The 14,753-nt window shown below is 44.3% G+C and overlaps 1 protein-coding gene across 1 annotated transcript in view; it reads right to left on the reverse strand.

Moving 5' to 3' along the window:
* The window catches only part of LOC308676848 (DDB1- and CUL4-associated factor 7), a 174,530-nt gene extending 163,076 nt beyond the window's left edge, over positions 1-11,454 (reverse strand). Inside the window, exons 1-2 of the mRNA XM_081342879.1 lie at positions 11,170-11,454; positions 7,827-7,985 (exon numbers count right to left, since the gene is read on the reverse strand). Coding sequence (XP_081199005.1) covers positions 7,827-7,985; positions 11,170-11,307 — 297 coding nt within the window. The 5' untranslated portion in view covers positions 11,308-11,454. The remainder of the gene's footprint in view (positions 1-7,826; positions 7,986-11,169) is intronic.
* Positions 11,455-14,753: the final 3,299 nt, after the last annotated feature.

Raw genomic sequence — 14,753 nt, forward strand, 5'->3', positions numbered from 1 at the left:
AAAGTGGGATGGGTTGACTTACCACCGGATCCTCCTCACCTTCCTCATCACTGTCATAGGGCGCCAGCATCTGTAATGGCTGTGGCTGGGCTCTTGCCTCAGGCTCGCCAGGACGGGGGTGTCCAAAAGCTGGGTCCTGCCGTGCCCAGTTTTTCTCTCTTCCTCCTCTGGGGGCTTTTTGTGGCTTAGCAGTGGCAGCCTGTGTGCTTCTGGCCTGGGGACTGGGTGCTGGTCACTCCACAGCACTGTGACACATTTGACCGCATTGGTAGCATTTGATTGGAGCTCTAACTGGTACCTGGGGGGTGCTGGTGGTCGTGGTGGCTTGGGAACGTCGGCCAAAAAGGCGCTTCTGGGCGTGTGGTGTCTTGGGTTTGGCTGTGCCTGGCTTCCTGGGGTGATCTAATTCAATGTCCAGCATCACTGCCATGCTGTACCACTCACACAATTGGTTAGGAAAGCCCCGAATGATGCAGGCTTGGAATAGGTCACGGTCGAGCCCCTGCTTGAAGTAGTTGATCAACGATCATTCCTGCCACTGCCCTAGCCGACCAGCAACTCGCCTGAATTTACGAACATATACCTTAGCGCAGGGCTTTTCAACCGGTGGTATGCATACCACCAGTGGTACACGAGCACCTGGCTTGTGGTCCTCAAGCCCTAGCTAATTGGAGTGGGGGAGGGAAACAGTTAAAACGGAGCCACACAGACCTGGAGATCAGCTGGAGCTGCAGAGCTTGCCAGAATCCCCAGGATCTGTGGCTACATACTAATTGGAGCTTCCGGTGCACCCGGAAGAGAAAAGGAGGAGGGCAGAGAGAAGAAAAGGTATAAAAGGGGCAGACCGGCCTATTTTCTGAGGAACAGCGAGCGGAGCAGCCTGTTTTCGGAGGAACAGCGAGCAAAGAAAGGTGAGTGAGCAAGTGGTGTGTTTTGTGGGGAAGGACTAGCAAGCGAACAGCTCCTGCCCAGCTCGTTTGCGGAAAACATTATGCTTGCTAAGTGAAGCCCCAGGATCAGCGGGCTACGGCTGATCCGCGCTTCGGTTGTATCAGCTATAGCCCGCTGATCCTGGGGCTTCACTTAGCAAGCAGCATGTTTTCCGCAAGCGAGCTGAGCAGGAGCCCAGGATCGGCGTGTGCAGCTACAGCTGAGCTGCGTTTCTGCGCCCAGAGCGCGGCTTCTGAGCACCGAGCATGGGCAGCGTCTGAGCGCCAAGCAGCTTCTGAGTGCGGGCGGCTTCTGAGCGCAGCTCAGCTGTAGCTGCACACACGAAGCCTGGTTTTGGCAGGCAGCGGCGCATTCTCCTCACCACACAGAGCGGCCAGCGAGGTGAACCGGCAACATCCTAGCCCTGCCTGTGTGCGTGCAAAGACTGAGGCGCATGCGCTCTCCTCTGCGCATGCACAGGCAGGGCCGTGATGTTGCCGGTTCACCTCACCGGCCACTCTGTGTGGTGAGAATGCACCGCTGCCTGCCAAAACCAGGCTCGGGTCTGGGCGGTGTAGCGCAGGACAATGGAAAGGAAGGAAGGAAGCAAGCAGAGGAAGGACAATGAGAAGGAGGGACAATGGAAGGGAGGGAGGGAAGGAGGGACAAGGAAGGAAGGAAGGAAGGAAGGAAGGAAGGAAGGAAGGAAGGGACAATGAGAGGGAGGAAGGAAGGCACCCACCGCAGTCCCATCCCCCTCCACCAGAGACCCACGGATTCCCCCCCACAGGCACCCCGCAACCTGAGTGATGAGCTGGCCACGCCCGCCCAGGCATTCATCACATGACCCTGGGACACTGTGAATGTCATAAGTATGAATCAGTTGCCAAGCATCCGAATGTAAATCACACGATCCTGGGGATGCTGCAACAGTCATAAGTGTGAAAAATGGTCATAAGTCACTTTTTCAGTGCTGTTGTAACTTCAAACAGTCACTAAGCGAATTGTTGTAAATCAAGGACTACCTGTACTTTATCATTTTTGCTTTTTTTGGTCAAGTTTTTGACACCTTGTTGGGTGACTGATGGTACTCGGATATTGCCTTATCCTAAAAGTGGTACAATGGGTGAAAAGGTTGAAAAGCCCTGATCTAAGTTATACCTCTCAGATGGCCTCAGACTCCAAGCCCTTCAGCAAAGTCATGATGCAAAGCAGGCGGGTCATTTTGGATTCCTGAAAATGTTGCATTTAGTGCAGAGGCTATTCTGGTGTCCAGGGATGAAGAGAGACATTGAGAGTTATGTGAGGAGCTGTGCTACCTACACGGCAATGAAAAGACCTCCTTGGAAGCCCCCAGGATTGATGCAACAAGTGGCTGACCCTTCCCAGCCTTGGGAAGAAATAGGTATGGACTTTATAGTGGAGTTGCCTGAGAGCAAGGGAAACACCGTAATATGGACTTTAATTGATCTATTTTCCAAACAAGCGCATTTCATCCCTTGCTCAGGACTTCCCTCTGCCCAGAAGCTAACCAAGATGTTTTTGAAACACATATATCGGCTCCATGGAGCCCCAAAATGGATTATTTATGACAGGGGGGGTCCAGTTTACTGCAAAGTTCTGGAGGAAGTTTGTTAAACCGATCGGGTCGACTCAGGGGCTTTCGTCGGCTTTTCATCCAAGTACAAATGGAACAGATGAAAAAGCTAACACAATGGTGGAACAGCAGACTAATTGGGCTGACCTCCTGCCTTTCGCGGAGGTAGCCTACAACAACACTGTGCACAGTAGCACTGGACTCACCACATTTAAAATAGTAACAGGTCAAGATTTTGTGCCTATGCCTGAGTATCCCCAGGAGCCTCCTACTTCCCAGACTTTGGATCAATGGGTGACGTGTTTCCAGGGAGGTTGGGTGAATTTGAAGAAAGCATTGACCAAGGCTACCAAGGTTTATAAGGAGCAGGCAGATAAACAACGCTCACCTCAAAAACCATTTTATGTTGGGCAATTGGTTTATCTTTCAACAAAATATTTAAGGTTAAAGTTACCCAGAAGAAAATTGGAGCCAAAGTTCCTTGGTCCTTTTCCCATCACAAAAAACATAAACCCTGTTACAGTGGAATTGAAACTTCCACGACTGTTGGGAAAAGTCCACCTTGTGTGTCAGAACCCATTCCTATTTTACTTCTATCCCCTCTGATCCAAAATCAAATCTCACCTTTCCCTGGGTTCTGCCATACTCCCAAAGGGGAGGGGGATGTGCCTGCAGGGTTATTGCCTTTGCTTCCTCTTCCCACTACAATGTAACCTTTTGCTTTATTGCCTCTGTGTCCTCTACCCAACAGCTGCAATGTAACAATTTGCTTCCTGCGTTATCTCTCTCTCTGAACTCTATCTTCCTAAACTGTCAGCTAGAACAAGGGAGGAAATAAGGAATGTAACTTCAGTGCCTGGTTTATGTCTACGCTCTCAGAGGAAGGTGTGAAGAAGCCGCCGACCATCGCTGCGTGAGCTGGAGAGGGGCCGATGTTGTCTTCCCTTTTCCCATGATGGACTTAACACCTGGGGATTGGCAGTCCCACATCGGGCGGGCGGACTATGGGGTGGGCTCTTGTTTGGGGATACTTTAATCTATCGCTCTGCACGGGAAATCTCAGATTCTGTCTATTATGCCTGCTATCAACTACTCTTAATAAAAGTTCCTGTTGGAAGAAATCGCTTCCAAGAGTTCTGCTTTCTTAAGATGTGGGATTGAGGTGGGTCCTGACACTGTGTTTCATTGTAGTCTGTTGAAACCTGTGTCTGAATCCTCTTTAAGACCTATTCCAAAGAAGCCACCAGGTCCAGTAGTGGTAGAGGGGGAGACACATTATGAAATAAAATGAATTCTTGATTCTAAGTTGTACAAGGGGAAGTTACAATACCTCATTCAGTGGAAAGGCTATCCACTGTCAGAAGCTACATGGGTGAAATGTACCAATGTGAAAGCAGATAGGTTAATAAAAAAGTTTTATGATAAATATCCTCACAAGCCTCTTTCTTTTTGAAAGGGGCCGACTGTCAAGTCTACAATGAGTATGGCTGCAGCCATTTTTTTAATCTTCTCATTCTAGGTTGCCACATAGAATTGAGGGAGGGGGGTTGCCCAGGTGCTTTGTTAGTCAAAATAATCTTCTGTCCCGTGGGAACCAAGGTCATCTGCTGCTCCCAAGACTAGGGACTGGGCGTTGCATAAAAAGCCTGCCAAATAATCATATTGGGGAACGTAGTTGTTTGCAGTTTTGTGGGTGGGACACTTAACTTTGTATTTGGCAATTGTTACTTGTGTATTCAGACTTGGGTTTCACTTTTGACCGTGCCGATACTTTGTAACTAATAAACATGTTCTTCAAGGAATTTGCAAGCCTCGGAGTTCTGCTATATTTGTCTCTGTCTGTCGGAACCATGACAGTACACTAATCGGCATACATTAAAATGAAATTTCATTCCATTCAGCTCTCAAAGGGTCATCACCTCCAATATACACTACATAAATATGACAAAAATACAGAATTATGCATATACCCACATATATTATATGACACAGAAAAACAACACTCTAGTTCGGGTTATGTATACATATGCATGGTGAGAAAAACGAATCTTGCAAGTTTACCAGATGGATGGCATTGGGAAAAAAGCTATTACAGAATCGGGTAGTCCTGCTAGAAATACTTCGAAGCCTCCTCCCAGAGGGGAGCAACAGAAACAGACTGTAAAGTGGATGTGTGGGGTCTCTAACAATGCTGTAGAAAAATAAGCTTGCCAAAGAAACTACAATGGATGGGAACCAGGAAATGGTAGTATAAAGGGAGGATGTAAAATAAAACATGTAGATAAAATTATTATATGGGTCTTCAGAATGGGAAAGTAAGAACACAAGCTGTAAAACCTGCTGCAAGAGGAAATGGCTAGCCAGGGAAAATTAGCTGAACTGAAAAACAAGAAAAAACCTATTGTTTTAAGGAGCCATAAAATATCAGCGCTCAAAATAACTGAATATACCTAATATTTTATATTATTAAGGTACATGTGAATATGATTTAGTATATTTAAGGAAGGTAGCAGGAAATATGTGGGAAGCAGTTAAGAGTGTAACCTCATAGTACCTCAGCCAATGGGGAACAAGGAGGGATGTGGCAGCCGGGACAGGGTTGTACAAAGGAGGGAATATTTTGGGTTTGAACTTTGGAGAAAACCAAGCTTTGATAGCTTCTCTCCGCACTTATTGCAATAAATGAAACAAAAAGGCCTTCACTGTGTCTTTTTTTTTGCCTCCAAAAGAGGCACCAAGTCTTATTTTGGAGAATGTCTTTTCCACGGTCTCACCTCACGGCTGCGGCATCGACAGCTGCACCCAGCTGGCCCAGTTCTTCTGCGGCTGGTCATCCTCTGCCTCCATTTCGCTGTCAGGGGCCTTCAGGAAATGCCTCTGCAGCTAAGAATGCAGCTCTGGATTGACGCACATGGCGCCCCTGGCCTTCATTTCACTATCAGAGGCCTTTCCTGAAGCGGGTGCGGGACATGTGGGGTAGCTCCACCTCCCCACCACCCTAGCTTGATTTTTAGGCGTGCACTTCACCCCAAAATTAGGGCTTATTTTTGGGATAGGGCTTATATTAGGCCCACCCCCCAAAATCAAGCTAGGTCATATTTTCAGGGTAGGTCTTATTTTCAGGGAAACACGGTAATTGGGTTGAGCAAAGGCTTCTTGAGCAAGAGGGGCTCCATTTCCTTACAGAGGTAATAGAATATCCCTTCACCCAAAGCACTGCTTAATGCTTGAATTCTAGTCTCCTGCCACTTAACGAGAGGCATCAATCAAGCATGAGGGGCAGGGATCCAACTGAGAAGTGACAGAGCTTGACATTAGAAAGCCACCCCTATTCATTTCCTTGCAGGACTCACAGGTTTAAACTGATCCGAGAAATTCACAGGACAAAGTTGCAATCACCTCTATTAGCACCGTCCAACTAGATTCCAATTCTATTAAAATCTGAGTGGTTTTATCTGCCACTTTGTCCCCTTAGATGTTATAGGTCAGGGATTCCCAACACCCCATCCATGGACTGGCACCGGTCCACAGCATGCCAGCAACCAGGCCGCACAAACAAGCAAAGCCCCATCCACAGGATGCAGGTAGTACACAAAACCACAACCCCTCTGGTCTGCAGAAAAACCTTTCTCCACGGCACCGGTCCCTGGTGCCCAAAAGGTTGGGGACCTCTGTTATAGCTGACCATCTTTCCTTAAAAGGGAACCAGTTAATTTAAAAAGAGCAGCTGTGGGTATGCAGCAGATGCAATAACAGTGGTAATATAGTTCCTTTTTACTGCTTCAATTGCTACTGTGTAGGCTTGTACAGGAGCTCTTACCAATGTCCAACCAGATTCAAAATGGGTTTTATTCCAGTGATACTCTAGGCATCTCCACTGCTACTCCATATCCCTGAGCTACTACCAAGGAGCTGCAGTGGATTGGGGACAGACAACCCCAGTGCAATCTGGTCAAGCACCCTAGTTATCCCTTTGTTCCACTAGGCAACCAGGGTCTCGGCTAAACTGCTCACCAGATCATTGGGAACCTTGCCCAAGGGCCCTCTAAAAACCCACTGGATCCATTCAGTGTCTGGAGTAGACCAATCTAATAGGTCCTTCCCCACTAAGGGTGGGGGTGGTTGCAGCATGAAATCCCAAAGGTGCTTTTTCATGAGGCAACTGGACTTTTTTTTCTTTGAAGATGTTTCACTTCTCATCCAAGAAGCTTCTTCAGCTGACTGGATGGTGTGGAATGGAAGGATTTATACTCCTTGCAGACAGCTGGTCATTTGCATTCTTTTAGAGTCACTGAGGCCACCTGGAGGTTTATCTGTGTCATCAGGGTCACTTGAGTAGTGCAAATGGGTGTGGAGCCTTCTTGGAACTGTTGAAAGGACTGTGTTGTAGACTGGAGATAGATGTCGTATCCCTCCCCCTCTGTTAAGAGAGAGCTGTTCAGTTTTGACATAGATGGCCTCTTTGACCCCTCTTTCAAAACAGTGTGAAAGTCTTCACATCTGTTCATCTAGAGCAGGGGTGTCAAACTGGCGGCCCGTGGCTCAGATGCATCACATGCAGGCCATGCCCACCCCAGCTGCGCAAAGGGAAAAAACATCGTGATACGTCACGTGATGCGATCGAGTTTGACACCCCTGATCTAGAGTAGCATCTCTTGATGCTAGCAGTTTCAGGGATGACACACACCCCATCCAGGGACAAACTAGAAACCTGGGGAGGGTAGATCCCTGAGAGATGAACTCTCCCTTTTCCTACCCAGACTTTGATAATGCAATTCAGGTCTGCCCTCTCATCCACAATTGCAGATGAGGATAATTATGTTAAGGAGAGGTCTGACATTCAATACTGTAGCAGGAACTGGACCCCCAGGGTTCCAGCATTTCTGCACTGAACTATTTCCAACTAAGAACCAATATATCTACCATTACATCAGGGCAGACAGTTTCTCAGGTTTTCTGTAACATATTTCTTGTGAAGTGGTGAAGAGTTCATTCTTTTCACTTTTCACTGATAACTTACAGTTGAAATGACTGTTTACAAAACTGTCTCCAGAATCATTATCAGTCTGATGAATACAGTACTATATTTAAGATACTGCTGTGGTCTCACCAATATTCCAATGCATTGTGGGAATATTTTGAGAAACCTATGAAAAAGGGCAAGTTACATGCTTCAAAAGTCATTCCTTGGGTAGGCTGAGTGTAATGCTTCTCTGAAATTCATAATAGCTGGTCTGCTTTTTTGTGTGTTTTTTTTTCAAATCAAAGCATAGAATTACATTCTAAATGCTCTACTTACTCTCCACACACGCAGGTAGTCACCACTGGTTGCCAAAAGGTCTGGATAAACCCCTTTAGTATCTGGTATCCACATGAGCTTGGTAGTAGGATAAGGGTGGTCAAAGGTATTTCTGCAAATGAATTCAGAGCTTTCTTCATCCAACCCAACAAGCTGAACCTATGAGAAAAAATGTCTCTGTTTGTGTGTGTGTATGTGTGTGTATACACACACACACACACATTCATTCATATTCCAGTCCATCTTTCACTTACATGTTCTGAAGTCCCAAAGTGTAATAGGCTTTCAGGACAAAGTCTAGACAAACTGAGACAAACAGAGGTAAGGAAAAATGGTTGCAAGCCAAACTGATTAAGTAAAGCTAAATAAATCCCAAAGTCCAGATGGTACCTACCCAAGAACTCTTGAAGCAGTTAAATATAAAATTGCCATCTTTTCACACAAAAAAAATCTTTTAAACACTGCCACTTGTTCTAAAGGACTGGAAAATAATGCAACCCCAATTTTTCTAAGGAGATTGAGGGGCAATGAAGGAAGTTATAGGCGTGTTAATTTGTTCCAGGGGAAAAATTGAAAGAATTGTTAAACAGAAAATAATACCAATAAAGGAGAATAGTTGTAACTCAGGGTTGAAAGGAGGGGTCCTTGGTGTTCTCTGAGCTTGCTCGTTTTCTTGCAGACATTTCATTACCCAAACTAGGTATCATCATCAATGCTCTGATTATGTTGTTACCTAGTTTGGGTAATGAACCGTCTGCAAGAAAACAACCAAGCTCAGAGAGCACCAAGGACCCCTCAGAAAACAATACATAGTAGTAGTCTTACTGAAAAGGAACCAAAAAGAAGTCGTCTCGCTAACCTTCCAGCTTCTTTCAGGGTGTCAAAAAGGACATACAGAAGGGTAACCCAACAGATATTCTACACTTGAACTTTCAAAAAGCCAGTTGACAAAGTCCTTCAGCAAAGGCTCCTAAGCAAACTCAGCTGCCCTGGGTAAACAAATGCTGTTATGGATAGGGAACTTAAAAAAAATCAAGAAACTGAGAAGATGAATAAATGAACAATTCTCATACTGCAAGTCATGCAAAATGAGGTCTCTCGGGGATTGCTGTAAGGATTGCTTTTAATTTGTATAAAACCTATCTGGAATTAGGGCTGATCGGACCATGTTTGCTAAATAGATCAAAATATTACACACCAAACTAAGAAAATAACAGAGTTGGAAGAGACCTTGGAGGTCTTCTAGTCCAACACCCTGCTCAGGCAGGAAACCCTATACCATTTCAGACAAATGGTTGTCCAATCTCTTCTTAAAAACCTCCAGTGTTGGAGCATTCACAACTTCTGGAGGCAAGTTGTACCACTGATTAATTGTTCTGTCAGGAAAATTCTCCTTAGTTCTCGGTCAGGGGTGTCAAACTGCTGGCCCATGGGCCGGATGCGTCATCTGGAAGCCGTGCCCACCCCATTGCCAGCAATGGCAAAAATCCCGATACGTTGCGCGACATCACGTGACATCGTTTGACATGTCTGTTCTAGGTTGCTTCTCTCCTTGATTAGTTTCCATCCGTTTCTTGTCCTGCCTTCAGGTGCTTTGGAGAATAGCTTGACTCCCTCTTCTTTGTGGCAACCCCTGAGATATTGGAACACTGCTATCATGTCACCCCTAGTCCTTTTTTTCATTAAACTACATGTAGACATACCCAATTCCAGCAACCATTCTTTATATGTTTTAGCCTTCAGTTCCCTAAGCATCTTTGTTGCTCTTCTCTGCACTCATTCTAGAGTCTCAACATCTTTTTTTACATTGTGGCGACCCAAACTGGATGCAGTATTCCAAGTGTGGTCTTAATAAGGCATTATAAAGTGGTATTAATACTTCACGTGATCTTGATTCTATCCGTTAATGCAGTCTAGAACTCTGTTGGCTTTTTTGGCAGCTGCAGCACACTTTTAAATCAAAAACTAATTGTGATGAGCTCCAAGAGCAACCTTCCAATCTGGATGAATGGGCTTCAGAATGATAAATGCGGTTCACTGTAAATATATGGTGTATATTGGCACAAAAATTCCAAATGAATTCCAAAAATTCACGTATACATACATAGGCCAGTCACCTCACCGATTAAGAAAAGGTATCTTGGGAGTCAGGGCAGATGGCTTAATGAAGATATCAACCCAGTTTGCAGCTGCTATAAAAATGTTAAATTGTAACTTAAGAGTCATTAGGAGAACCCAAAATAGAACTGTTGGTATGACATTCCCTTTATATAAATCTATGGTAAGACCACACCTTGGCTACTTTTTTAGACACACTTTAAAAAACATTACAAAATTAGAAAAGATGCAAAACAGGGCTACTAAAAAGATTAGGGAGGCTGGAATAGCTCCTGTATGTGAAAGGATTACGGTAATTGGAACAAGAAGGTCAAGGGGAGACACAACAGAAATATGTTGGCATAAATAACAAAACGGAGTTCTTCTTTTAGCGTGTTATCTACTGAAATTAAATGCAGTGTGATTGAGGGCCAACAGATGCAAGTACTTTGTTGTTACACAGATCAAAGAATTCAGTGCCACAGATGTGGTAATGGCAGCCAATTTGATAGCATGGAAAAGGAGATTGGATAGTTCCATGGAGGATCACACTAACTCAGGCTATAATACTGATGACTGTTTACTATTTCCTGAAACAGAGGGCACGAGTTGAGTGACCTTGTAAATTTAAATTATAAATAAATGCTCCTTGCAGGAAAACAATTAAGGAAAGGGGTTATAGCCCTCCAGTTCAAGCATATGTGTTTTCCAAATGAATCCATGTGGCCACTGTGCTGAACTAAATTCAGCAGGGCTCTTAAGACTTACCTTATCAACTATAATACCGAAGGAAAATACAGTAGGCATCTCTCAAACAAACTTTACATCGTGTAGTTACCACGGGTTTCCCAAGAGTAAATTTAATAATACAACTTCTCAGGCTATTAAGATTGAAAGCGACTTTATTCCCTTTCCCACTTCCTAGAACAGCAGGTACAATTTTTCCTCTTTCCATTACGCAAAAAAATATTAAAAAATCCCAACGGCCCCTGCCTATCACGCCGCAGTCTAACCAACCTCTGAAAGAAGCAGAGACGCTCCGAGGGTCAAATCTGACCAAACATCTCAAGGCAGCTCGGCCTCTCGCGAGCTCCGATCCCCACCCTCCCTTTTCGACGCTCGCTGCTCTTTAACTGGCCGGCGGCGGCGGAGACGACCGATTGGGCTGCACTGAACGAAGCCGAAAGCTGCAGTGCAAAACACCTTGCAGGCCTTACAAGTGATTTCTTCCCGCCCACTGGCTCACCTTATTATTGTACTCTTCTACGAAGCTGCCCAGAGCAAGTCGAAAGCGCTTGTCGGGCCTGACACTCCAATTCATGGCGTAGACGGTCCATGGCGCCTCGTACTTATAGATCTCCTTACGCTTCCCGTGCAACGACATGGCGGACGGGAAAGCTTACTCTGTCAGCCTCTCACGACCTCCTCCCGAAATCACTCCCAACAGTCTTTCTTCACCTCACAAAACGACGATGGCTAACCCAACTCTTCCATTCTCTGTTCAAACTCTGATTTCTCATTGGCCCTCGACCACGCCTTTCCGCAACTTCTGGATTTCCCATTGGTTTTGCGGTACGTCCATCTCGCTGAACCTCCGGAAAAAAGATTTACATATTGGCTCTCATGAAAATATCTATTAGCGGGGAAAGTTGTCGTTGTTAGATAAAGCCCGCCTCTCATTACATTTGAGCATATGAAGTATACTCTCAAAAAAAAGACATAGAGATAGATAAAGCCACATTTGAAAAGCTTGGAATATGAATTCCTGGTTACACTGAGCGTTATTTTGGTTTATACCAGGCGTTGGAGGCTATCTAGAAAGTTTCAACGAGAGTCAGAAAGGGGTGCATGGGGTGACAGTCATGAGGCAGGCCATAAAGAAAGATACAAAGAATACATAAAAATGCTGCATGTCATAAAAGTGAGGCAGGACATGAAAATGAGGCATGAAGAAAATGCGTGTATTAGTTAAAAGAGGAACAAGGAAATGGAGAATGCCAAACCACAAGTTGAACTGTAGGTCACCCCTCATAGGCCAGCACAGAGTTCAGTTACAGCTTACCACATATGAGTCGCTTGTAGCTAACCACAAATTGTGCCAGGAACTGAGTTTAAGCAAGACACCTGTGACTTTTGCTAACAACAAGGTTGCAAGATATTTAGCTAAATTCAGAATAGCAACAAGGGGGAGTTGGGGGCTGTAATTCATGTAACCAATCAGAGCTCGTAAGTTACATTTCCGTGTTTTACTACTTTTGAAGACTATATATGTACTCGCTTTTCCCTGAAAAGGTGTTCAGACATTGCCTTTGCTTTTTGTTCTGAACCTTTTGCGCAAAATAAACCAAAGTTCTTTTGATTCTGGGGTCTGAGTCTCTTGATTCTGCAACATTTTCTGGCACCCCTAGATGGGACTTGGAGCGATATTTCGCTGAGGACGGCAGGGACCACCCAGTGCCCAGCCGGGGCTGTCACGTTATCCTTTAGCCGTCATGGATGATTTCTTCCGAGAGGAGGCAGAGGCCACCGTGGGGGCACTTGGTGGACACCCGACCGATCTAAGAACCTGAACAGAATCAAAATAAGTCACCCACAAAGAGAAACTGAAGTGAGAGAGAAGACGCCTGCAGGCAAGTATTGAGTATTGAGAAATGGTAGCCCCACTCGTTATAAAAAAAGTGGATGGAATAGCCCCACTCGTTGTGGAACGTAGAGGCTATAGACCCACTAAGAGTGGAAGAGGGGGCCTGATCACCCCCCTGGGTCCAGGATCAGCGCGTCCTAACGTGACCCTAGAGATAGAGTTGTGTGGGTGGTTAAGCCATTGCAGTTCCTGTTGGTGACCGTTGGAACGTCTGGCACTGCGGGTCAGTGGCAGTGTTTTAGAAAATGGGTGGTGGAGGAAGTGTTTCTCGGACACCTCTTCAGTGTATGTTGAAGAATTTTAAGAAAGGTTTTAATGGAGATTATGGTCACCCAGATCAATATCAATATAGTGACCAGTGGCAAATAGTAGTAAAGGAGAATCCCGAATGGCTCTGCAAATGCTGAGTAGAATTCCTGTGGGTCTGTGTGGCACGAATGAATAGAAATCCTAGATGTCAAGAAAAAAAGGGTCAGATTGAAACCATACCTGTTTTAAAAACTGATCCCTATGAAGAAGATACGCCCCTCCCCCATGTCCCTGTGTATCACCCTGTGCCTCAAGTCCCACCACCAGTGGTTCCAGTCCAGCAGCCAGTGGTGGGTCCAGTTCAACCCGCAGCCGTTGATAATGACACTAATCAAGTTCAAGGGATAGGAGCCCAAGGAACTCACCAAGAAATCCTATTAAAAGCACTAGTGCATTTTGCTCAAAATATGAAAGTTTTAAAAATTGACTATGTCAAGCACTAAACATATAGGTTAATAAAAGAAATTTATATGCCTGATGGATCCCAGGCAATATATAGTCCATTTTTGTTAGAGGAGTGTGGAGGTAGTGTCTGTGTGTCTGTGTTGTGTCTAATAATAATTAATAAAAAGGCCTTATTTAAAAAAACAACAAACAAACAAGGGAGCTTATTGGCTTCTGAACAGCTCCTTGTAATTATAATATTAGTTATTGATTTGTCAGAAGAAAGTATGAAATGAAATATCTGTATGTGAAATTGTTTATGCAAGCAGTTTGAATGGAAGTGAATGTCTGGATATGCTAATCCTCTGTGTGTGTGTGTGAGAGAGAGAGATTCTCCCCCACCACAGACTGTGAAAGAAGCAGTTAATTTGCAGAATTTCTTTTGTTTGTTTATTAAAAAGTGAAATGAAAAAGCAATATAAGCGTTTGCATGAGAAGTCTCATGGAAGATGTGTGAGAGAATTCATGGAAATGCATGTGAAGAAGAGAAAACTATTTTGTTAGTGGTGAGATTTTTGTGTAATTCTTCTTTTTCTGTCTCCTCACCCTTGCTGGTTGTGTTACTTTAAGAGCGAGAGAGACAGAAAGGAAAAGGGGGGTCTAATCTTTTTAACTATTTTTTTTCCGGTTTAGAATTCTGGTTTGAGGAAGCTGGGATGGATGTGAAATTTAATATTTTAACCTACTTAATGGAAATTTGTTTCCATCTGAATGGAATCTGATTAAATTGGAATTTGACTAAATTTATATTAAGAGCAAAGAGTTGATATTAGAGTTTGATACAAAACTATTTCAGTAACTCCGAATATCTTATTAATCTTGTTTATTTTATTTATTTTTCTGGAGTTGCTTTTTGTTGTTGCCATTTTATTTTTTTAATGTTTTTATGTCTGTGTGCAGGACACACTGATAGAAAACAATACCTAAGAGAATTGAAGGAATTGTAATTCAACCCTTGTTTAAAACGAAGGAGTTGAGAAAAAGTTTGGGATTATAAATGAGTTATATTGTTTTGAGTAAAGATTTGTGTGCAAACAAACTCAATCAGAGTTTGGTGAGGATTCCTTTGTTGGCTCTTTACTAAGCAATTTGTTTGTGAATGCAGACAAAGGAATGGCTAGAGGAAGGGGTTCTTTACCCGGAGGTGGAAAAGGAAAAAAGGAAAAAAAAGGGCAGCCAGTGGTATTTTTGTCTACAATTGACATTTGGGGAAGTCTTGATGGTTAGCATTTCTTATCAAGTGTGGGTAATTTGAATTCAGAAAGCTGAAAGGAAGTAAACACTTGCTCATAGATGACTATGCCTTACTGCAAACTCTGAGGTTGAGGAAGAAGGACACTGGAGATGTGACTGTCCTAAAAAGTTTGAGGATGTAAGAAGAGGCCAAGGAAGAGGCCGAGGCCGTGGGCATTTGACTTGAGAAGTCAAGATAT

The sequence above is a fragment of the Vipera berus genome (genome assembly GCF_964194415.1).
Source record: "Vipera berus genome assembly, chromosome: W".
NCBI classification, from domain to species: domain Eukaryota; kingdom Metazoa; phylum Chordata; class Lepidosauria; order Squamata; family Viperidae; genus Vipera; species Vipera berus.